Source organism: Cucurbita moschata, unplaced genomic scaffold (genome assembly GCF_002738365.1).
Source record: "Cucurbita moschata cultivar Rifu unplaced genomic scaffold, Cmos_1.0 Cmo_Scf00010, whole genome shotgun sequence".
Taxonomy (NCBI): Eukaryota; Viridiplantae; Streptophyta; class Magnoliopsida; order Cucurbitales; family Cucurbitaceae; genus Cucurbita; species Cucurbita moschata.
Genome location: NW_019268526.1, coordinates 1798828 through 1822100, shown reverse-complemented (window position 1 = coordinate 1822100; position 23273 = coordinate 1798828). Strand labels below are relative to the sequence as shown.

The following is a 23273-nucleotide window of genomic DNA, read 5'->3' as shown; positions in this document are numbered from 1 at the left end:
AGCACATCGCACGAAACCTACTTCTAATACCATTTGTAACAGCTCAAGCCCACCAGTAACAACTTTAGTCTATTATATATGCTCGTTAACCTCACAATTTTAAAACGTGTTTACCAGCGAGAATTTTTCCCACTTTCATAAAGAATGTTCCGTTCTTCTGTTCAACCAATGTGAGATCTCACGTATACCTCGAAGGATTATCTTTGTTATTGAAACAATGGATGCAGCTTTCTTTGTTCTTGAATAACAAGGTTGATTCAAGCATCTTACATAGGATTAATCTAAAACCATCCACAAAAAAACTTCATTACGCAGCTAAGATTTCACAAAAACACTGCCAGTTCGTTTCAAATCGCCATGAACCATCACCATCATCATCATCATAAAACCTTAGTATGTGTAGCCCTTGACGAACATTCCCTCCTTAGCCTCAGCGGACTCACCCTCACCAGTGTACTTCCCCAGCTGCGCAAGCGAGTTTGCCTTGGCTCTTAGAATCAAAGCATTCTGTGCGGCCTTCACATTCTCCGGCCGCCCACCCCATGTCTTCAAACACGTGTTCTGCAGAGCTCTGGCGTAGGAGAAGGACACATGCCATGGGTTTGGCGCTTGGTTCATCGCATTCAAGTTCAATGTGGCCTCTACCTCCGATTGCCCACCTGATAAAAACTGTCCCACAGCAACAAAAACACAACTCAGAGTCAGCTCGTTAAGGTAATCAACCTTAAAATTTGAAGCTCTGTTTTAATGACTTGCCATGATTCCAGGAACTGCTGGAGGGATTCTTCTTTTGAGAAGAGACAGAGTGTACTCTGCAACCTTTTCAGGGCTGGCTTTGTCTTTGTTCTCTGCTCCTGGAGTTACCATGCTTGGTTTCAGAAGAATTCCTTCGAACAGGACATTGTTTTCTGCAAGGTAGAAGAACACCTCTGCCCAAACCTTCTGGGCTACCTCGAAGGTTCTGTCGATTCCGTGCTCTCCATCCAGCAAGATCTCTGGCTCCACAATCGGCACCAATCCATTGTCCTGCAAATTTGCAAAACCCCAATCCAAAATCAATATAAAAACACCTTAAATCCATTAGGGTTTTTGTAACGGTCCAAGTCCAGGCTAGCTAGCTGATACGGTCATTAAAGTTATTAAAACGAGTATGTTAGGGGGAGATCTCCACATCCTTTATAAAGGGTGTTTCGTTCTCCTACACAACCGATATGGGAGTGGCCCAACGTCTTTGAGGTTTTCACACCCTTATAAAATGGTGTTTCGTTCTCCTACACAACCGATATGAGAGATGGCCCAACGTCCTAGAGGTTTCCACACCCTTATAAACAGTATTTCGTTCTCCTCAACAACCAATATAGGATCTCACAATCTCCCCCCATTCAGGGTCAGAGTCCTACTAGCACTCATTCCTTACTCCAATCGAGATGGGACCCCACCAAATCCATCCCCCTTCGGGCCAATGTCCTTGTTAGCACATCGCCTCATGTCCATCCCTTTTGGGGCTCAGCCTCCTCGCTGACACATCGTCTGGTATCTAGCTTTAGTACCATTTGTAACGACTCAAGCACATCCCAACAAATATTGTCCTCTCTAGACTTTCCTTTTCAAGCTTCCCCACAACATTTTCAAAACGTTCTCCTAACAAATATGAGATTTCACAGTTTCCTTAAAAGATTAAAGGGATTTGATTTGTTGAGACCTGGGAAACTGCAGCGTAGCGAGCAAGGCCCCAAGCAGCTTCCTTGACAGCCAGGGCCGATGGACCATTGGGGATACTCACAACCGTGCGCCTGCAAATCGCCATTGTTAGCATTACCAAATGATCAAATTGCGAAGAACAAGAACACGATCCATACCATTTGGCAAAACGCGCGCCCTGTTGGTAGTAAGCAGCAGCGCGAGAAGCAAGGCCATCGAGTCCTTGACACCATGATTCATTGTTGGAACCAGGAAGTGGCACCAACCCCTGTTTTTACACCATTTTAGCAGACAAAAACGCTGGGAAAAAGAGCAAAACTACCACCAATGCCCTTACCTTATCAACTTTAATTCCCGGAACAATGCCCTGCTTCACCAAAACGTCGACAATCTTCTCGCCGTCGACGGTGGATTGGTAAAGCGTCTCTTCAAAAAGTATAGCACCGGAGATGTACTTGCCGAGCTCTGGTGCAGTGACCAGCAGAGTTCTGTAAGCCTGACGGTTCGCCTCTGTGTTTTCTAACCCAATTGAATCCAAACGCTTTCCACAGGTAGCATTGGACTCATCCATGGCCAATATCCCCCGGCCCGGCGACGCCACCGTTTTCTGCAACAACCCACCAGCTCTAGAATGAATTAAAAACAAAAGGAACAAAAGGGTCTAAATGAATTATACTTACAGCTGTTTTGACCAATTCATCGCTGTAAGAGGAGGCACGGATGGTGAGGGTGGAAGGGGCGGCGGTGGGGTGGCAGCGGACGGCGGAGACGGATGGCTGCCGGAGAGACTGGCCTTTGACCCACTCGAGCTTGTCGAGAACAGGGGAGGATTTGAGAGAAGCAGACGCCATTGATGAAGAAGAAGAAGAAAAATCTTATCTTTGTTGCTTCTTCCTTCGCCAACGGTCTCTGATCTGGCTGCTGCCGCGTGGCCGCAAACGGGAAGGCTTCTCACTGTATTTATACTTGCATTGTGTTTGATTCAAGATTGCCAGCTTGAGTCCATTGTGCATCTTCAAATATTGCTCTGCCACGTGGATGATAACTTTGCTGACATGGCACTGCCACTGTTCCACATTTTTTTTTTAATATTCGTAATATTATGTAATTAATTATTTGGGTAAATTATTAAAAATATTTAAAAATTACAAACACAATACAAAATCTATTAATTTAGTGGCATTATTTTTTAAATATGAGGCTCTGATTCTCTCTTATTTGAGAGAGGAGATTCAATGGCTATGGTTTAATTAGAGGATTTGATGAGATTTGTGATAAATTTAAACAACGGTGGATAGATTGCCACGTCATCTTTTAAAGAGATTTTTTAAAATTATTTTTTATTTTTAATGATGATGAATTTCCAAATTTATATTTTTAATTTTAATTATTTGATGCAATTTTTGGGGTTAATATTAGATGGGAGGGGTAATGGTTTGTGCTTAGGAAATTTGAGTGATTTTTAGACAAAGAGAATTGGAACAAAAAAAAAATTATTATTGGGTTCATCATTCATGTAAAGATTAACTAAAATCATTCATTGTTTATTTATTTATTTATTTATTTATTTATTTATTATAGATATATAGCATTTTAAATTAAAATAAAAGGCATTTTTTAATACAGAATTTTCCAATTTCCAAAGTTTTTTTTTAATTATATCTTCAATTATACTTTTGTTTACAGTGTCAGGGAAAGTAGATTCCCAATGTTTCACAAGATAAGTAATTCATAAAAAGGTGAAATAAATAAATAAATAAAAACACTAAAACCCTAGCCAACTCAGCTGCATTTAGCTTATAAATAATATTATCACAATTTCAATATTTAGAAAAAAAAAAAAAAAAAAACATACATTTTTGTTAATTAGTACTCAAATTCTTTTAAATCATAATTTTTGGTGAAAAATTTAAATTATGAATTAATATACATATTATTGACGGAGGTTGTATAACAGATATACCTTACGTTAAATATAACAATTTAAGAGGATAGTATCTGCTAGCGGATAGCGGTTAACTTGAGCTGATATAAATAGTGGGACGGTACGTGGCACTAAATAGGAATAAATCTTATCTATAATAGATGTGTTCTAAAACCGTAAAGACCAAAACGGACAATATCTAGCCGTGGACTTTGACTTTGACTGCGTGATTTATATATATATATAATGAATTAAAAAAGATTTTGTTGTTAGAGACGAGCATCCTAACGAACTAGACTACAATAAAAAATGAATGAGTGGTATTGATTATTTAAATAATTAATAATATTAAATATTATATAATACATATTTTTTTAATTCATCAATCCCCATTATTTATTTTATTTGATTAAAAGTAAAACAAAATAAAAAGTCACAACAAGCTTTTTTTTTTTTTTTAATTATAAATATAGTTTTAATAGAACTTTCAATATTATAAAATTCCAGTGGTAATTCGAGTGAAATTACCAAAACAAGCCTCTACCCTCTTTCGCTAAACCGCCAAGATGAGAGACCATCATCCTTTTGTGCTTTATCTAAAAAACCGGGAAAAAAAAAACCCCCCCCCCCCAAAACTCGCCTTCCTTCCTTTTTCGTCCGCCGTCGCCGTCGCCCTCGCCGGAACATCAATCAATCAATCAAGCCCCTGGATTCGCAGCAAAATAAGCCAAAACACCGACAAATGGCGCATTAATGTAAGTAGTGGGCTCCGATTTTCGAAAATCGGCTCGATCGTCCTCGTACACATCGTCCTCCCCAGGGCCGCCGACTAGGGCACCAACTAGCACATTAGGGTTCGGATCCGCCGAGTTGAAGTACGTGGAGCCTTCCTTGCAAGCGATCGGCTGCGGATGTTCGCGGACCGACGGCAGGGAGGAGCCGCGGTGGTGGATCCGCTGCGGGAAGTAGTTGCCGTACCCGACCATGTATGAGATGCCCTTGGGATTGTCGCCAAGGATGTAGTCGACTTGACGCTTGGCTTGGCTACGGAGGGCGGCAGGACCGACTACGACGTTGCCGCAGTTGACGGTGGCGGAGGTGCGGTCGAGATAGTTGGCGTAGGCGAGAAGAAGGAAGGTGATGGAGGTGGCGTGCTGGAGGTTGCTGCCGCCGGGCTTGTAGATGAGGCCGCCGGGAGTGTACTGGATGTGGGAGGAGGAGGATTCTGGAATTAGTGTGCACATGAAATTGTCTGCAGACGCCTTGTACGATTGGAGTGTGAATATGTTTCCTTCTAGAGCTTCCTGAAAACGACGTCGTTCCCAAATAAAACCAAGATTATTAAAAAAAAAAAAAAGGTTTAAAAATATTATTCTAATACTTGAGTTTATTTAATTTAGCATATTAATCATATAAATTTAAGGGTAAAAAATGGACCTTCGAGACGAGAACGTTAAGACCAGCGTGCTTGTTGTCCCAGCCAAACTCGTTGAAGCTATCTTCAGCGCCAAGCGTCTTGCCATTGTCTTGAATATAACTCAGATACGACTCGTTTTGACTCGCCCTTCTTAACCAAGCAGCTCCCCATAGTAGCTCATCCTGTCACACATCCATATAATATACATTACTTCTCTACTTAATTCAAAAAAAAAAAATGTCATAATATAATTGACAATTGTATACAATTAGATTACGTAACACCTTAAACCCACAATCAACAAATATTGTTTGCTATGGTCCATTATGTATCATCGTCTCCTAGTTAAAGATTTCCACACTCTTATAAAGAATGTTTCGTTTCCCTCTCCAATTGACGTGGGATCTCACAATCCACCCTCCTTTGGGGCTCAGCGTCTTCACTGACACACCGCTCAATGTCGGACTCTTATGCCATTTATAACAGCTCAAGCACACAACTAACAGATATTGTTGGTTTGGTCTATTACATCAATTTTACAGTTTTAAAATATATTTGCCGTATTATTTCATAAATGAAAAATAACACAAAAAAAATGACAAAATAAGAAAGAAGTCAGAGTGTCTAACAGACAAATTGTGTCTTCACGGGTGGACCTAAAAACTCGACACCATCCACTAACTATATCCTAAATCCTTTTATTATTTAATTCCTTAATTTTCGCTTTTTTTCCTTTTTAAAAATAATTAAATTTAGCTAAAATTTAAATGAGAACTAGAAATGACAAACCTGATACCCATCAAAATCGCAATAAAACGGACAAACACCCTCTCTAATATGGTCGTTATCACTATAAGCTCCTCTATAGTTATCAGCCAACTCGAATGCCTTTATTCCATTTCGCAGCAACGTCTCAGCGTACCCCGGGTCCGATGATCGAAACGCCATCGACGCTGCTGCCAATGCTGCTGCTGTCTCTCCCGCCACGTCGGATGCAGTCCCCGGTGCATCCACGGCGTACACCGTTCTCGTCGTGTCCATATCCTCTGGCCTCTCCCAACAAAAATGATCAGCACTCGGATCTCCCACCTATAACAAATTAAATTACAAATTTAGTCTCGTATTAATGAGAGCCGGGTTGGTAGGGATCATATGCCCTTAAATTGTAGGGAACATGAGTACGGTTAGGACAGTCCCTTTCTTTGGCCCTTAAAACACTTAACTCCTAAATCATTCACGGACTTTCATCTGGGTCCTTTCACTTTACTTCACTGCCACTCATTTTTTTTTGTTCCTTTTTTTTTTTTTTTAAATAATAAATTATCACATTAATTATATATATATTTTAAAATAGTTATTCCATTTTTATTTTTGTCATTGCCCATTTATATTTTTTTAAATCTTCACCGTCAAATATGCTACACTGAACAAGGGTAAAATGGTACTTTCACCTTTAAAATATTGTTTTATTAGTTTAGTAATTAAATGAAAATATTATAAATTTATTGGTTAAATTAAAAAAAAATTTGTGCTTAGTTTGATTACCAAAATTTTAAAAAATGTTAAAAATAAATTTTATTTTTATTTTTATTTGATTTTGTATGGTATTTTAATTAAATTTATAAATTTAAAGGATAGACCAAATTTATTTAAAAAGGAAAAAAAAAAGAGTTTAAACACGGAGGGGTGGGACCCAGTGGGCCCCAGAACGGAAAACGCCGACCACTCAGAGGTTGTGGAGAGTCCACGTGGTCACGTTGGGCTGAGTAAGCTAAGAAGAAAAAATGACCCATTAATCTCAATAAATTTACAAAACTGCCACTAACTGAACTGAAACTGCAAATTTGATTACCTGAACAAAAATCCGATTAGGCTGCGACACCGTTTTGAGGAGATAATCCGTAGACCAACGAATCGCATCGAGCGAGTTTCGAACCTCGGCCGGCGGCATCAAGTCGCCGAATTCAATGACACTCCAAGACAGAAGCGTGGTAGTAAACGCCATCGGAAAGCCAAACTTGACATTATCGCCGGCGTCGTAGTAGCCGCCGGTGAGGTCAGTTTGATAAGTCCAGCCATCGCTAAGGCCGGAGTTTGCACGCCACGTCATCCGCTGTTCCTGCGGCAAGAATCCCGATCGCTGCCCTTCGAAGAACAGGATACATTTGGACAAGGCGTCGCCGTAGTCGTGGCCGGAAAATACGAAGTCCGGCGAGAAGAGAATCGGAAAAATTAGAAAAAGAATCGCCCGGCGGGAGAAGATGGGGTTCTTCATTTTAGTTTGTTTTGGTTTGGGAGATTTCAATGGAAGTTCTGTGGGTATTTATAGGGAAAAATTTGGAAGTTGGGGCGGCGTCACGAGGAAGAGAGAGACAGAGTGGTGGTGGCGATGGTGGAGGAAGAGTAAATAAGCGCCGACAGAGGAGGAGGAAAGAGGGACGACGGAAGTCACGTGACGTTAAGTGTGGGAAGGGATTTAGTTTCTTACCCCATCATTTTTTTTTTAATATTTTTATAATTATTTTTAAATATTTTATCAATACACAAAAAATAATAATAATTAATTAATTAATATATTAACTTATCTAGAATTTTTTAGAAGCGAGATAAAAGGGTATAAAAAATTATTGCTCGTGGCAGATCTTAATTTTTTTTCGTCACACTAATTAGTTGGAAAATAATATGGTCGACTCTGTGATACAATGGGCATTGTAAAGAATTCACGTCTCGTAATTGAGAGAATTGTGTACAAAAATTATGGTATAATATTGAAAATTTAGTGATGTACGAGTAAATACGAGGAGGGTTAAAATTGTAATTTAAAAAAATTGATAATATATAAAATTAATGGTGTGGGTTTGTGGGTCCCGTAGTTGTTGATAAAGAGGCAAAAAAAAATTTTGGAGTGCGAGATAGAGCCTGTGTTTTATTCTCTAAAACATGGTGTTTCGGAATTTGTAACAGTTGCTGAATATGATATCAATAGATTATTTTATTATATCATATCTATCATAATTAATTAATTAATATATTTTACTTTTTCTGAGATTAAATATTTAAATATTATATCTTAATTAGTTGAGCTATATTTAAATTGGTGTACTTAAATATTATTATTTTTATTAATATTTAAAATCGAAATAAAATGGGGATAATAGGATAAAGCTGATAGGGAATCAATGAAAAAGGGGAAAAGAGAGTGGTTGAGGGGCAAGTGGGGATTCCCATATTGCAAATGGAGCAAAATTATATTCTTACCGTCTTCCAAAAGGCATTTATATCATGTTTTTTTCCCTTTTTACCCTTTTCAAACTAGTTTTAACCGGTAATAATCGGTTCATTCGATTGATTTGACCTAATTCAGTTAGATCGTTTGATTTGTGGTTCTAAATGTACTAATTTTAATGTGATTTTAGGGTTCGATTCGAGAATTTTGAAAGCATATAGATATGCTCGAGAATGTTTGTTTAGTTACGCAATTTACTATAACGCATGAGGAATGTTAGAGGTTTGCCAACCAATTTCTAGAACTGAACCTATCTCAGTGGACAAAGGTAGTGATAGTATCTTAGTCGTTGGTTGTTACAGTGTCACTCTCCCTATGATTATACTATGTGGGAATATTAGGGGGTTCAGCGTACTCATTGGTCCACCGCTCGGTTCCTGTCTCTAATACCAACTGTAACAGCTCAAGCTCACACCACTAGTAGATACTGTCCACTTTGACCCATTATGTATCGTTGTCAACCTCACAGTTTTAAAAACGCATATACTAGTGGAGGTCTCTACACATTTATAAGAAATGCTTCGTTTCACTCTCCAAGATCTCACAGATATACTATATGGAAACTCCTAGATAGTCAATGTATGATTTTCACACGGTTGCAGAGAATGGTAAAGAGTACAGCTAAATTATCTAAATTAACGTGAACCCTATAATTGAGATATACTTAGCCGAACAATATCACACAAACTCAATTGTTAAGATACGCTTAGATGAGCTATACTATATGAACCTAATGATTAAGACGAGCTAGACTATTTGAACCTAACATGAGACTCTTTATGATATAGTTGAGCTCAAACGAGCTAATCGAGTCATAATAGTGATAATGGTCTATGACCTACAAAAAAAATAATTTAATTTATAAACTTTAGGAGTTTAGTACGACGCTCAAACAAATCATAGTTAATAATATGCAAATCATATAATCACATAATTAAATTTTTTGAATTATATACAATTCCCATGTTTTTTAAATTAGAAAAAAAAAAATGCATTATTTAGAAAAAGACTTATATTTGGTTTATTCAGATTGCATTTAATAATTAAGAGGGCCTCACTAATATTTTCAAGCCATTAACAATTATTAGCATCAAATAATAATAATAATAATTTGTCTAAAAATATTTTTTAAAAATCTAAAAAATACCCGTAATTTATTTAAAAAATAATATACTTTTAAACTTTAAAAAAATTAATTAAATATTATGAGTACTATATTTATAATTTTAAAAGTAGTATTAATACTCTTGACAATTATAAAAATAAAAAAAAATTAATTTTAATTTTTTTTTTAATATTAATATATTGATGAAAACCGTCTTTCGACTTATCTCTAGATATTTGAATGTTATTCTTAAAAATTCACGAGTATGTTTTAAACGTGATACTAACGAGATGAGTATTTTTTATTTTTTATTTTGACTGAATAAAGGAATCTTTGAAGTTTTTTAAAAATTAAGAGTATTAATGAAACTAAAAGAATATTCCTTAAACCCTTTTTAAAGTTAAAAGGTATTTTTAAAAATAATATGAAATTTCCATCTAAAACTAATAATAAATAGATTTTTAAATTTTTTTTAAGTCAAAATATTATTGAAACTTTTGAAAATTTACTGATAAAGTTCGAAAATATTTTTTATTATTAATTTAGCCTTAAATTTTCAATAAATAAATTAAAAAATAGAAATAAAAAAATGCATTATTTAGATTTTTTTTTCAAAAAAAAAAAGAAAAAAATAATTTTCTAAAATTATTAAAGAAATAAATGGGCACATGATGGCCATTTATTTAAAAAAAAAAATTGAATTATCCTGGGAGTTGTAAGGAAGAATATATTGAGATAAAATAGACATAAATAAATAATTTTATTATTTAATTATATATTGAGTATTGATAAAGTGGTATGGATTCAATGTATTTGTGGATATAAATAATTGAAAATTTTAATTATATATATATTTTTTGTTTCCCAAAAATAAAATCACACGTCATTTATGGAACTCTGGAATTCTCCAATTTCAGTATTTTTAAATTAATTTAATTTCTTCATACAACGTGTGCTATTATTCAATGTTTTAGAAATGTGTGTTCCTTTATTTCAACTATTATTATTATTATTCCAATTAAATTATCTTTTTTTCTTAAAAAAATAGTAATGAATTAAAAAATAAATGGATTTAGTCCACCAAAACTTATTTTCATTAAAATTTATTAAATAATAATTTTTTTTTTTCCATGGGATTTATTTTGACTTTATAAAAAATTATCAACTTTGTTTTACTTTTTTAAAGGTCAACCATGAGAAGATGTTTAAGAATATTTTAAAGATTTATTAGAGTTACGATAATCAAAGGTACCTATACTAAAATAAAATAAATTAAAATTAAGGGACTAAAATAGTATTTTATATATATATATATATATTATCAAAATATTTTTAAAATTATTTTGATTTTTTTAAATTTATTATTTACCATCTTTTAGGGATGAAAATTAAATTAAGAAATTAAGAAGGATGTTTAACCAACTGGGTAATGCTCCTAATAGCGTAAAACAAATGCAAGTTGAACCGGAAGTGATGTTTCCAGTGACGAACGGGTGAGTAACACGTAAGCCCTTAGGAGGGGAACAACAGCTAGAAACAACTGCTACTACCCCGTCCACTGAGGAACAAAGGAGGAATCCGCCCGAAGAGAAGCTCGTGTCTGATTAGCTAGTTGGTGAAGGAATAGCTTATCAAGGTGATGGATCAGTAACTGGTCCGAGATGATGAACAACCATACTATGACCGAGACACGACCTAGACTCCTACCGAAGACAACGATATGAAATTTTATTTAATGGGCAAAAAAAATAATAATAAAAAAGGTAAAGAATTAGTAAAATGTGAATGGGGGAATTTTGAGTAAAGGTGAAGTTTTTGAGATTGACTGGTCGTTTCTTTCTTTGAAGCGCAGAGGATAAGATGATATGATGCCGTTTCAGACTGTTATGGCAGTTGGGCGGTTACAGCATATCTCCATTATCATTATTATTATTATTATTATTATTTTTTAATTTCATTTTTTTCTAAATAATATTATTAATAAATAAATAAATAAAACAGAGCAAATGGGAGCTTTGATTAAAGCTGAAATTTTATTACTCTATTCTCAAGTTATCTCTTTCCTTTTTTTTTCCTTCTTCGTTTATTCACTTTTATATAACACACACCTCTTTCCCGAATCCGAAACGTTTTCATTTCGACTCTATACTTTATTCGTTAGTTCTGTTCTCGTTTTTTTGAAAAGGGTAAAGTATGAAGTTTGTTGATTAGATTAGAATGCACAACATGTGGGGAGCAACGTTCTTTTAGGGTTAGTAATCTTCCTCGAATGTCAAACTTGCATTTACGATGAGTGGGAATTGTATGAATTTTTATGATTCTTTTTCAATTTTCCTAGATGAATGTATTGTCGTACTACTTGTACAAATTGGGTTAGAAAAATCTTTAGAAACCCAAAGCCAAGCAGCTTAGCTTATGCTCAAAGCGAACAATATCATATTATTTGTGAAGAGTTGTCATTGCTGGTGGGTTTGGTTGGTAACCCTTTTATAATTTGGATTAGATAGCATGTGAATAGTTTATAATCATGATTATCCAATATGTTACAAATGGGGAGACATGAATACAAACGAAGTCTATTAGATGACGTGAAGTTTGAACCAATGAAGACAATATAGATATATATAATTAAAAATGAATAGAATATAAATTCAATGGATTTGCATTATCCCTAGAAAAACTCCTTTGGTTTAGTTCGGTTTGATTTGATTGTGAAGAAATTTGATACTTTATACCATGTTTATCTATTTTAATGTTTAGGAGCCAAAAGTGTTTATGTATGTTTAACATGAAAATTCAACTTCTCCCTACCCAAGGTCGTTGTTATCTCTCTCTGCCCTCGCTTTATGAAACCTTTTCTCAAAACTGAGGTCAGTGGCTCGAGCAAATATCACTGGGTCATAGGCGACGCAAGAACGAATTGACTTAGCTCACTTATCGTTGGAGAGTGAGTGCGCTGGCACAAAATATGATAAGATTTAGAGATCGCGGACGGGGATATAGAGAGAAAAGATAAGATATGTTGGGGGAAAGATGAGAAAAAGGAAAGGTATATTCATGAATTGTGTTGCGCCTAGAAATGCGTGCTTCTGCCCTCCTTTTCTCGACCTCCTATCTCCCACATGCTATGCTTTCTTACTCTCTACTCTTTGCTTTCTACTCCTTGTGCCTATCCATAATTGGTTGGGTTTTAGTATTAAACTTATGACTTCAAATGGGTATACAGATGTATATTATAAACAGGAATGGAGATGGGAAGCTTGGAAGTACAAAATATAAGTGACGCATCACCTACGAGATGAGAAAGACCCCACTTCGACTCGATTTGATTTATGAAATTCAATTAGATTCAAAGGATCCAACAAATTTAGAACAACATTTGAACTCTAAATTAAACACCTCAATTCAAATCTATCACTAGTAAATATTAATTTCTTCTTTCTATCACTAGTAAATATTCTTTTTCCATTTTAAAAAACAATTCATTCCCCTCAACCTAAAGAGAATATGGACTAACGATGAATTTACCAATCAACCACACATTGACGATGCCTCACGTTATGGGCCTAACAATTTATGTAATTGGGAATAATGTCTGGGCCCAAAATACTAATTGGGCTCTTTTTGGGCAAGCTGCGAAGAACTAAAAAAACTAAGCCCAACCTAAATTGTTATGAAATCCAAGATTTTGCATTTAATGTAACCCTTAATGTTCATTATCAGAAGTACACACTAATACACGTGTTTTAAAGTTAAAATTATCATAATTTTAGTTTAACACCGTTTAGAATTTTCAATGAAGTGATGTTGAAATTAACCATACAATAGGGGGTCGGTTTGTGAATGGTGTATGTTAAGTAATCTAAGCTCTTAGATTTATATTACTAAATTGACATAATGTTGTGTAATATTAATCCAATTTCATATTAAGCTTGCAGACACAGTTAGAGGAAATTGTACATTAGACTCAAGACATTGTACATTAGACTCAAGACATTGTACATTAGACTCAAGACATTGTACATTAGACTCAAGACATTGCACATTAGACTCAAGACATTGCACATTAGACTCAAGACATTGCACATTAGACTCAAGACATTGCACATTAGACTCAAGACATTGCACATTAGACTCAGACATTGCACATTAGACTCAGACATTGCACATTAGACACAGAAATTGTACATTAGACACAGAAATTGTACATTAGACACAGAAATTGTACATTAGACTCAGAAATTGTATATTAGACTCAGACATAATGTTGTGTAAAACTACTTTTTTGATAAACATCATTGTATTCCAATAATCAAACATTATATTTACTTGAGGAAATTGTACATTAGACTCAGACATCCAAGGAAGGATAAAGCAGCACTAGCTCTCAAGCCCGGCGAAGGCGAAAGCTCTTAGGCGGCCACTGCGAATGTTTTGAGAAACAAGCCTTCAAGATATCATCATCGTTAACATAATTTCAAATACAGAATGGATCATAGAACAAGCATTAGCCACAAAGCAGTCGATATAAAGAAAACAAAAGAAAATGGAACATGGGTTATTCTTTAATATGAAAAAGTGAAGATCTCCCATCCAACAATGATCAGCAAGCCATGGAGGACAGAGCTGACAAAGTGAAAAGGATGGATATGAATGTGTGGGAACTGTTCAACACTGAAGCACTCTGAGAACTGCTAAAGAGGTATATATTAAGTCCCCAATCAGTCTATGGGGGATTTAGAAAACCATATGCTTATGTAATCAAAGAAAGTTTTAAATCTGTAGAGTGCAGAGATGATGTTATTGTATTGTTAGTGTCTCAGACATCCAAGGAAGGATAAGAACAGCAGAAGCTCTCAAGCCTGGCGAAGGCGAAAGCTCTCAGGCGGCCACTGCGAATGTTTAGAGAAACAAGCCTTGAATTTATCATCATAGACCCATAAACAAATTATCAATCGGCCGATTTAAAACACAAATCAAACAAATCCATTGCACCAACCTAACAGACATAATCCACACTATACACAGAAAAAGGATTAAAATTACGATTGGTTTCTAATCACGAATATGAAAATCATGTTGGAAAAGGAGGTAATGATGTGGAAAAATCTGAATGCATAAGCATCATGAAGGACGCAAACGCCAGAATCTCATCTACCAAAGATTATTATTGGCAACGTACAGCGCTGAAAACGCTACAGAAAAATTAGAAGCGCATCAGAGACTCTAATTTATTGCCTTGAGACATAAGATAATCAGAACTCAAAACAAACCCCTCACAAATCGATAGGAAAAACATGTTGAAAGTCTCAGAACGTAAAAATTGATTGGATAATCCATCGAATTACTTCCCAGATTGTACGGACATATTTTCTACATCATAAAGTGCACTAATATAACAGTCGTATAAACCACACAACACACAGAAAAAAGGGATTAACAAAAATGAAATATCAGAAGATTTGAAGTGATTGATTAAAGAAGTATTGAAATTGATGCAGAATGGTTCAAATTACGATTTGGTTTCTAATCACAAAATTGAAAGAACTAGTAATGAATAATCCAGGCATTTAAATGAGTTTCAAGTTAAGGAAAGATCAAAATAGAAAATCATGATGTAAAAGGAAATTAAAATGTGGGAAAATCTGAATGCATAAGCATCATGAAGGACGCAAACGCCAGAATCTCATCTCCCAAAGACTACTATCGGCAACGTACAGCGCTGAAAACGCTACAGAAAAATTAGCGCATCAGAGACTCTAATTTATTGCCTTCAGAATAAGACAATCAAAATAGAACGAAATCAAAACAAAGTCTCAAAAATCGATTGAGAAGACATGTTGAAGGCCTCAGAACACAATGCTTGATTGATTGCTCCATCGAATTACTTCTCAGATGGTACGGACAAATTTTCTACATCATAGGCCATAAAAGATAAACAAAATCAAAAAATTTTCAGAACAAGATTTAACCTAGAACATAATTGAAGGATCTGATAGCCCGTCGATCGTTTGAAGAAACGTGGGATCCCTTGAGAGGACTGCTGAGAGGAGAAGCTTGATGGAGTTTCGTAGTATTGGGCGGAGTTTAAATAGAAGATATGTGGAAACCCTAGAAGTATATGGGGTTTCTGTAAAATTACTAATTTACCCTCGTGTATATGCCAGCTATGCAAATTTTTAGGTTACATCTCGTTTTTTTTTTAAATTATCTCCTCATTAATTTCATATTTTCGGGTGAGATTGAGATATTTTTTAGACTAAATCAGATTATTCGGTTAAATTCAAATGAACCCTCGACTCTATCCAATCATAAATTCTTTTGGTTAGGTTCATCAATTGTTCGGGTTATTAAATTATTTTAACTTCCTTAACATGGACTGATTGCATTCCGTTTAAAAATTAACTCAAGCCAATTTGAATTGATCCGACCCTTGGCACCTTTGATCTAAAAGTATCTTGATCCCTTTACACCCCGATCTAAAAGTGTCCAAGTCATGGTTTTGTTGGGTTGGGTTGGGTTGATCGATTGTACGGGTCAGTAGGTTTTTCCTTAACTCGGACAATTGAATCCCGTCTATATCAAGCCGACTCGGATTGATCAAACCCTAGACATTCATGTTCTAACAAGTATCTCGATCATCTTTTTTGGGGTTGATCAATTGTTCCGGTCACTATGTCTTTTGAACTCCCTTGACCCAACAATTGAATCATGTCTAAAAACTATCTCAAGTCGACTCGACCTCATCCAACCCTTGACACCCCTGATCTTTTTTTGAGTTGGGTTGATGAATTGCTCGGGTCACTAGGCTAAAAAGTATATCAGGCGACTCGACCTGATCCACACCCGGATCTATACCGGTCTAAAAAATTTGTGTTAGTGACTAACTAGACACCAAGCTTAACCTATTAATAACTTTTAAAGGCTTGGACAGATCCACGCTATTCCTCCAAGTTTTGTAGCCTAGTATTTGCTATTAGAGAGGGTTCGCGGGTGAATCCTTCCCTTCCCACCTGTAATTGTATCGTGTTCGTGTTCGTGTTCGTGTTCATAGCCAGAGAGAGTTGTCAAGAACTTGGAGATGGATGAATCAGACGGAGGTCAAAATCCACCGCCTAACCTTACCTCTAATGGCGCCAAAGATTCGAAGGGCAAGTCATGTAAGGGCTGTCTCTATTACTCTTCACTTCAGAAATCCAAATCTAAAACGCCCACCTGCATTGGATTCTCCAAAACTCTCGAGCAAGGTACCTCTCTCGCATTCTTTTGTTCAGATTCCATTTGATTAGCGATTAACATGAAATTGATGATATCGGTAATTAGCTCAGAAGCTTTTAGATTCGTTAATTTGTTGTATTCAATTTCATTTTTGATCTTCTGGGTGTTTAACATTTTTTGATTGCCATTTTGGGTTCTGCAATGGCTGCCTCTTGAAATTCAATGGTCACCGACTCACCGGTGTTTGGTCTTTTCCGTATGATTATGGCGGTTGTGCATAGTGTTTGAAGGCTGTCTTAACTTTATTTGATATGATATTCCTGTAGAATAAGCGAGTGTATAGATTCTATCGAACAAGTGAAGGGCATCTCTTTGTTGTATCCTTACTGGCCATGGAGACCAAAGGAACATCTTAAATGGAAGCCAATTGATTTCATGAATGGATGACCCCTTCATAATTGTAATAAGGAGATTGTTGGTGTTCATGGGGAGCTTAAACACCATGTCCCAAAAGGTCTTGAGCGAGGTGGCTCAATGAAAAGAGGCCTTGTGGGTTAAGCCGCCATAACCACATATCTTGATGTAGACGCGTGAAAGAAAAGACAAACAGACAGTAGAGATAATTTTGGGAACATTATTCTTAGGAGTAGGGACCTTACGGGATCGAAATGAAAACTGGACTACCCTTGCAGAGGAATGGCTAAGCATGGTTAGTACTATAAGTACAAGAAAAGACAAGACTATTAGCTGAATGAAGAATATAGAATGAGCTACATTAGTTACACTTAGAGGTTAGAAGTATGAGAGAAAGTAGGACTAGTTGCAAAAGACGGTTTCTCGGTAAGTGTAGGAATCGGTTGAATGAGCTACATTAATTTCATGTAGAAGTTAGAAGCATGAGAGAAATTAGGAGTACTCGCAAAAGACGATTTGTCGGTAAGTGTTTGTGGTGTCTATAGCATATCTGGGTAAGGATAATTTTGTGTTTACAGTTGATGGTAGGGATGGAATATTGGTGTCCGAGCTATGGTATGGTGTAGGGCCGTGCTGGTTAGAAAGAAACTAGAGGCTGTTTGAAGATAAATCCTCTACTTTTGAGTCCTTTTGTAGCTGTCTGCCTCTTGTGGTGTCACAATAATAGCAAATTCTCTTGTAATTTTCTTTTATTAGTAGTATTACTATTATTATCTTACAAACTAGAGAAAGAAAGAGCGGAATCTCTGTAGATCATGGCAAATTTCTTTTGTACTTATCAATTAGAAAAGCTCATGTGAAATTAGCTTCCCTGGGAGGGGGATGCCACTTCCCCTACATTTAGGTTGTGGGATCCCACATCAGTTGGAGAGAAGAACGAAGCATTCCTTATAAGGGTGTAGAAACCTCTCCCTAACAGATGTGTTTTAAAACCTTGAGGGGAAGTCCGAAAGGGAAAACCCAAAGAGAATCATATCTACTAGCGGTGAGCTTGGGCTGTTACAAAGATATCAAAGCCAGTCACCGAGCGGTGTGCCAGCGGGGACGCTGGCCTCCAAGGGCGGTGGATTGTGAGATCTCACATCAGTTGGTGAGGGGAACTAAGCATTTCTTATAAAAGTATGGAAATCTCTCTCTAACATACGCGTTTTAAAACCTAAAGGGGAAGTCCAAAAGAGAGCCCATAGAGGACAATATTTGCTAGCGGTGGGCTTGGGCTATATTACAAATGGTATCAGAGCTAGGTACTAGGCAGTGTGTCAACGGGGACGCTGGGCTCCCAAGGGCGGTGGATTGTGAGATCCCACATCGGTTGGAGCGGGAAACGGAACATTCCTTGTAAGAGTGTGGAAACCTTTCCCTAATAGACGCGTTTTAAAAAATGGTTTTAAGACTTCTTACAATTGGAACTTCACTTTGTTGGCATTGTAGTGCAATTACTTGTGTCCCTTGCCTCATTCACCTCGATCATTTTTTAGAATTTTCGTGGATTGAAGTTTGGTTTCCTTCAATATTTAGTAGTTCTTAATTACAAATAACATTAACATTTCATGATATATATAGTAACATTGATTCTTCTAAGCAGTACCCAACTACATAGTGGGAGAAACTGAGTTGGAAGCTTCAAAAGAGGGACGTAGTCTTGCAGACTTCAAGTATGCTTGCGTTGGTTACTCTGTCCACTTAGAAAAGAAAGATTCACCAAATGATGTGCAGAACAAACAGGCTGAGCTGCCCTTCTGCGTTGGTTTAGAGGTTTTTAATATCTCAACTTTTCTTTGAGATGCAAAAAATATTAAGATAACATCATTTCCTTTCATGCTAAATTAATAAAAAAATATCTTTAAACTTTAAAAAAAAAAGTTTTAAAATACCCTCGAAACTATCAGTACTTTGTTTCATAATACTACTGACTTTCAAAAGTAGCATTAATACTCTTAATCTTTTAAAAAGTTATTACCCTTAGTAGTATATGGTCAAAACCGTTTATCTACATCCCATAGACTACCTCCCTCTTCAATTTCCTCGCCCTCCTAGGATTCAAAGGTATTTGTGAAACACTTCAGTTCAGATAGTTTAAGTGTATAAATGCTCTAATGTTAGTAGGTAAACATTAAAATGCTGTTTTAAGCTGAGTTCTTAATCTTATGAATGTGATCTTGACAATAAACATATGCTTGTTAGGTATTGTTGGACAAAAGGCCAGCGGAACATTCCCAAGCTCATGTTCATGATAAAACTGAAGGTACTACAAGTTACCATATCATTCTTTTCGACTACTAATATCTCTCAGTTTTTAGATAGATATCGGGTGAGGGCGTTCGAGATGTGGCTAGGTTTAATGCTTACTTGCGGGTGTTAGTCACTAGACGTGACCTTTCTGTAACTCTGAGTTCGCTCTTATTCATTTAAATCGAAGTCCTTATCGTTGTTAGAGTCAGACTCCTTTCATTGGGGCTTGTTTTTTTCGTATGTGCCTGTATATTCTTTCAATTCCCATTTGATCGAATTTAGCGTGAATCCTCGTCTAGATCTTCCTATAGGTTTTAGAGAGATATCGGGTGAAGGGGTTTGAGAGGTGGCTAGGTTTAACGCCTACTTGCGGGTGTTAGTCACTCGACGTGTGTAGAACGAAGCATTCTTTATAAGGGTGTGGAAACCTCTCCTAGCAGACTATGTTTTAAGAACCTTAAGGGAAAATCCGAAAGGGAAATCCCAAAAAGGACAATATCTATTAGCGGTGGACTTGGGTTGTTACAAGACCTGACCTTTTTGTAATTATGAGTTTGCTCTTGTTCGTTTGAACCGAAATCCTTATCGTGGTTAGAGTCAAACTCCTTTCATTGGGGCTTGTTTTTTTCGTATGTTCTTGTATATTCTTTCAATTCCCTTTGCTGGAATTTAGCGTGAATCCTCGTCTAGATCTTCGTATATTCTTTCATTATATAAAATCCGATTCCGAGATCGACAAACCCCTCAATCCCATGATAGAGAGATACTAATCTTCCAAGTTTGGTCTTGATATTCAACAGATAGCCCTGCCTTTCCACAGCCACGCAACTACAAACCATCCTATGCAGCTGGAGACGAGTACCTAAACAGGCAAGAACATTTTGACACACTTATCTAGTTATCTCTTCACTGCTAAGCATGAATGTCACACAATCTTAATACCCAAAGAGTGCAACGCGCAGGTTTACACGAAACGCAGTCCTCGTCGCATCAGGCGTAGCGAGGAACGTGAACAAAGTTTGCATCTACATAAAAGAAAGCTTCGACGATATTTTACACCCTTACCGAAGACGACCAAAATGATGTACGTCCATGAACTGCTAGAATAAAGATCAGTCATCACAGTAAATAGGTATGTTGCAGAACGCCAACAACGCCCGATCATACATAACATTGATCAAATTCACGTCCTTATAACTGTGTAAAGATGACGTCAAGGGAGCACGTCGTCTTTACGTGGCTGTAATAAATAATGTAATGAATTTAAATTCTCATGATTGTTCAAGCCATTGATTTAAACCTCGAGATAGAAAATTTTGAATTACATGTTTGGTCCCCGAACTTATTAGAAATTGAAAGAAAGATATCTACTACGTGTGTGGTTGTGATCGAGAATATGAAATTCCAAGATACTTTAAATTTTCAAATTTGCTTTTTAAAATTTTGAATTTTGAAAAAAGGAATTATATTTTTAATAATAATAATAATAATAATAAAAAAAGAATATTTATGAAGAAAGTGAGCATTAATGTTTGGTGAATGAAATAGCACCACTTATGGCCCCTCCCCAAAAGTAGAGATAACATCAACCACTCACCACCACTCACCTTTATTGCTATCTACAATCCCTTTAATAATGCCTCAACAACAAATTAAAAGCTTCAATAATGTTCCAAAATGCTCGAAAAAAAAAAATCGAACCAAAATTTTAGAACAATATGGTATCTATATCGTATATATGGACACAGTGTTGTAAAATTGTGGAGATTTGAGGTAAATTGTGTACCAGCTCCCAGTGTGTGACTCGTGTAGCGTGTACTTGAGTTTATGTTACTCGTGTACAGGGTAAACATGTTAGGTCTAGAGCTTGTGTACCACGTACACGAGTTTTACCGTTCCTAACAATAGCTTTCTTTTCTCCTCCCACTTTGTCAAGCACAGATATATGCGTGCATATGAAATGCAACTTAGTGGAAGGTTTCTTTTCACCGACACTTCTAATATATTTGTGCACGTTATGTTCCTTCCTTTGTTGGGTAAGTTTGAGGAAGCTCGAAAATATTCTTCGGGTGGTGTTTGCCTTCCAGGGTTATATAGGGAACTATGTCGAGCTAGTCGTGCTGAAGCTTTAGAGATATCAAGCTCACTAATACGCTTCAATACTCGAGTTAAAAAGACTTGTGATCGATTATTATACTCAACTAGGTAAAAGTTATAACACAACAAAATATCGCTGATGCAATTTTTCATCAACCACATCTTGATGTACCATCATGTTCGTCGTGGAGCTCGTCCAAGACGACAACCACAATGTGATACACGAGTTTTATTTTACTTTATTTTAAGAATTAGATATTTATTCGATCTAATTTTATTATTTTTCAAAAAAAAAATTACGTCCGTTTCGAGAGAATAAGAGTATTTTATAATAGTAAACATAGCTTAAGTAATACAAAAATCCTCTTCTTTTCCTACCAAAGCATATCTAATTTACTCTAAATTAACAATTATCTAATTAATAAAATTAATTTCACAAAAAAAAAAAAGCTGCACTAAAAAATTAATGCCTTGGACTAATTTCTCCCCTAACCCTACAAATACAAAATGGAGTCCTTTTTAGCTAAAATCTGCCCTTTTGGTCTTTTTCCATCTTTCCGGTCCAACAAGCTCGGTTCACTTTGTTTAGTAACTCGGGACCATTGGGGCCAAGTCGGACGCCGGTTCAGGGACCTCTTTCGTCTTCCTCATTTCAAGCACTTTCCGATGACTGTTCGAGTGAATACCGCTGCAAAAAGTGGGACTCAGCGCCGGTCTATACTCCGGGAAGAGGCGACCGGATTTATACCGGACCCCACAAGCGTTACAGAGCGTTTTGGCCCCGTTTGGACCGGTCCGCCACTGTGGGGTCCTCTGAACAAGACAATGGCTGCACCGCCGCGGAATCTGACCGGTCGGGCCTACGGGTTGAAGAACCGCCGCCGCTGCCGTCGCCGTCGCCGACGACGACGACTTTTTCCTCTGCTTCTTCGTTGGCTCGCCGGAGACGTTCAAATAGTCCACGTTCTCGCTGGCGTCGGAGAAGATGAACCAAGGTGCGGCGGAGGAAACACCGGAGGACGAAGACAAGGACGACGACGACGAAGATTGGTTGAGAGAAGAACTGTTGGATTTCGCTTGACGAGATTGTCTCGGCCTTTTCGTCCTCGGTTTGACCGGAAAAGACGTCGGCAAACACGAAATTACAGCTCCGGTGAGTTTCTTTTCCGGTTTGGAGCGGTTCAAAGACACGGCGGCGCAGGAATATTCCGAGCCAGAATCATCGACGAATTGAGAAACCCATTCAAGGTCCGCTAAAGCATCGCCCTGAGAAGTGGGATTTCGATTTTGATTTTGATTTTGATTCTGAAATCTTCAAACAATTAGAACCAAAACACAAAAAGAACAAAAACCCAGAAATTAATTTACCGGAATAGCAAGCTCAACGGCAACAACCGCCTTCGAGCCCTCTTCTCCGGCGGTCGAAATCCCGCCGGACTGGTTCGAATACGGCGAAACAGAGAGCCGATTTTTCTCAAACTCTTCGTAATCGTCATCTTCTTGAACTCTCAAAGCAGACCCATGTTCAAAATCTCCATTAGAGAAGTTCAAAAACTCGTCGACCTCAAAATCCTCGCCGGCGACGAGATCAGCTCCGTTCGAACACCCACCTTCCTCCACCATAGCATCTGGTTGAGCAAATTTCATGGCTAATTCCCAGTGGAAACTCGATTTCAAAGCCTTAGCCTCCAAACACTCCATTTTTTCTACAACCAAACCACCGAAACAAATGCCTTAGAAACATAAATCATTAAAAAAAAAAAATAACATTTTTTTTTCTGTTCTTGTTCTTTGTAATAATTAGTACCTGTTTGAGAGG

The 23273-nt window shown here is 36.8% G+C and overlaps 4 protein-coding genes and 4 non-coding genes across 9 annotated transcripts; 1 reads left to right on the top strand and 7 right to left on the bottom strand.

The window, feature by feature from the left end:
* Positions 1 to 185: 185 nt before the first annotated feature.
* LOC111448178 (fructose-bisphosphate aldolase 1, chloroplastic) lies at positions 186 to 2635 on the bottom strand. Its single transcript, XM_023087635.1, has 6 exons — positions 2382 to 2635; positions 2039 to 2308; positions 1860 to 1969; positions 1703 to 1793; positions 757 to 1026; positions 186 to 669 (listed from the first exon to the last, which is right to left on the bottom strand). Exons 1-6 carry the CDS (start codon positions 2550 to 2552, stop codon positions 391 to 393), a joined length of 1191 nt encoding a protein of 396 aa, XP_022943403.1. The 5' UTR covers positions 2553 to 2635; the 3' UTR covers positions 186 to 390.
* Positions 2636 to 4072: 1437 nt separating this feature from the next.
* LOC111448189 (endoglucanase 24-like) lies at positions 4073 to 7356 on the bottom strand. The gene is made up of 4 exons (XM_023087650.1): positions 6895 to 7356; positions 5832 to 6131; positions 5063 to 5224; positions 4073 to 4929 (listed from the first exon to the last, which is right to left on the bottom strand). Exons 1-4 carry the CDS (start codon positions 7315 to 7317, stop codon positions 4324 to 4326), a joined length of 1491 nt encoding a protein of 496 aa, XP_022943418.1. The 5' UTR covers positions 7318 to 7356; the 3' UTR covers positions 4073 to 4323.
* A 6424-nt stretch (positions 7357 to 13780) lies between these two features.
* Positions 13781 to 13902, bottom strand: LOC111449132. Its single transcript, XR_002711529.1, has one exon. It is a non-coding gene; the product is annotated as a small nucleolar RNA SNORD14 (small nucleolar RNA).
* Positions 13903 to 14015: 113 nt separating this feature from the next.
* LOC111449144 lies at positions 14016 to 14116 on the bottom strand. The gene has a single exon (XR_002711541.1). It is a non-coding gene; the product is annotated as a small nucleolar RNA snoR99 (small nucleolar RNA).
* A 132-nt stretch (positions 14117 to 14248) lies between these two features.
* On the bottom strand, positions 14249 to 14371 carry LOC111449131. The gene has a single exon (XR_002711528.1). It is a non-coding gene; the product is annotated as a small nucleolar RNA SNORD14 (small nucleolar RNA).
* Positions 14372 to 15277: 906 nt separating this feature from the next.
* LOC111449155 lies at positions 15278 to 15360 on the bottom strand. Its single transcript, XR_002711552.1, has one exon. It is a non-coding gene; the product is annotated as a small nucleolar RNA snoR117 (small nucleolar RNA).
* A 995-nt stretch (positions 15361 to 16355) lies between these two features.
* On the top strand, positions 16356 to 20730 carry LOC111448192. The gene is made up of 5 exons (XM_023087656.1): positions 16356 to 16680; positions 18711 to 18880; positions 19310 to 19370; positions 20158 to 20227; positions 20320 to 20730. Exons 1-5 carry the CDS (start codon positions 16515 to 16517, stop codon positions 20438 to 20440), a joined length of 588 nt encoding a protein of 195 aa, XP_022943424.1. The 5' UTR covers positions 16356 to 16514; the 3' UTR covers positions 20441 to 20730.
* A 1029-nt stretch (positions 20731 to 21759) lies between these two features.
* On the bottom strand, positions 21760 to 23267 carry LOC111448191 (GATA transcription factor 5-like). Of its 2 annotated transcripts, XM_023087655.1 has the most exons (3): positions 23262 to 23267; positions 22823 to 23160; positions 21760 to 22720 (listed from the first exon to the last, which is right to left on the bottom strand). In XM_023087655.1, the coding sequence occupies exons 2-3, from the start codon at positions 23153 to 23155 to the stop codon at positions 22040 to 22042; spliced, it is 1014 nt and encodes a 337-aa protein (XP_022943423.1). In that variant the 5' UTR covers positions 23156 to 23160; positions 23262 to 23267; the 3' UTR covers positions 21760 to 22039. The 2 variants fall into 2 exon arrangements, with proteins under 2 accessions (XP_022943423.1, XP_022943422.1); XM_023087654.1 differs by lacking the exon at positions 23262 to 23267 and having other exon boundaries at positions 21760 to 22759; positions 22823 to 23239.
* Positions 23268 to 23273: the final 6 nt, after the last annotated feature.

What these genes read in the sequence shown, in the direction of transcription:
- LOC111448178 (XM_023087635.1), bottom strand. Translation starts at nt 2,552, where the DNA reads ATGGCGTCTGCTTCTCTCAAATCCTCCCCTGTTCTCGACAAGCTCGAG. An exon ending in ATGAATTGGTCAAAACAGCT is followed by an intron (nt 2,309 to 2,381) that starts GTAAGTATAATT and finishes GGGTTGTTGCAG; the next exon opens with AAAACGGTGGCGTCGCCGGG. An exon ending in GCTACGCTGCAGTTTCCCAG is followed by an intron (nt 1,027 to 1,702) that starts GTCTCAACAAAT and finishes GCAAATTTGCAG; the next exon opens with GACAATGGATTGGTGCCGAT.
- LOC111448189 (XM_023087650.1), bottom strand. Translation starts at nt 7,317, where the DNA reads ATGAAGAACCCCATCTTCTCCCGCCGGGCGATTCTTTTTCTAATTTTT. An exon ending in GCGATTTTGATGGGTATCAG is followed by an intron (nt 5,225 to 5,831) that starts GTTTGTCATTTC and finishes GATGTGTGACAG; the next exon opens with GATGAGCTACTATGGGGAGC. An exon ending in TTAACGTTCTCGTCTCGAAG is followed by an intron (nt 4,930 to 5,062) that starts GTCCATTTTTTA and finishes CGTCGTTTTCAG; the next exon opens with GAAGCTCTAGAAGGAAACAT.
- LOC111448192 (XM_023087656.1), top strand. Translation starts at nt 16,515, where the DNA reads ATGGATGAATCAGACGGAGGTCAAAATCCACCGCCTAACCTTACCTCT. An exon ending in TGTTCATGATAAAACTGAAG is followed by an intron (nt 19,371 to 20,157) that starts GTACTACAAGTT and finishes GATATTCAACAG; the next exon opens with ATAGCCCTGCCTTTCCACAG. An exon ending in GGAGACGAGTACCTAAACAG is followed by an intron (nt 20,228 to 20,319) that starts GCAAGAACATTT and finishes TGCAACGCGCAG; the next exon opens with GTTTACACGAAACGCAGTCC.
- LOC111448191 (XM_023087654.1), bottom strand. Translation starts at nt 23,155, where the DNA reads ATGGAGTGTTTGGAGGCTAAGGCTTTGAAATCGAGTTTCCACTGGGAA. An exon ending in CCGTTGAGCTTGCTATTCCG is followed by an intron (nt 22,760 to 22,822) that starts GTAAATTAATTT and finishes TGAAGATTTCAG; the next exon opens with AATCAAAATCAAAATCAAAA.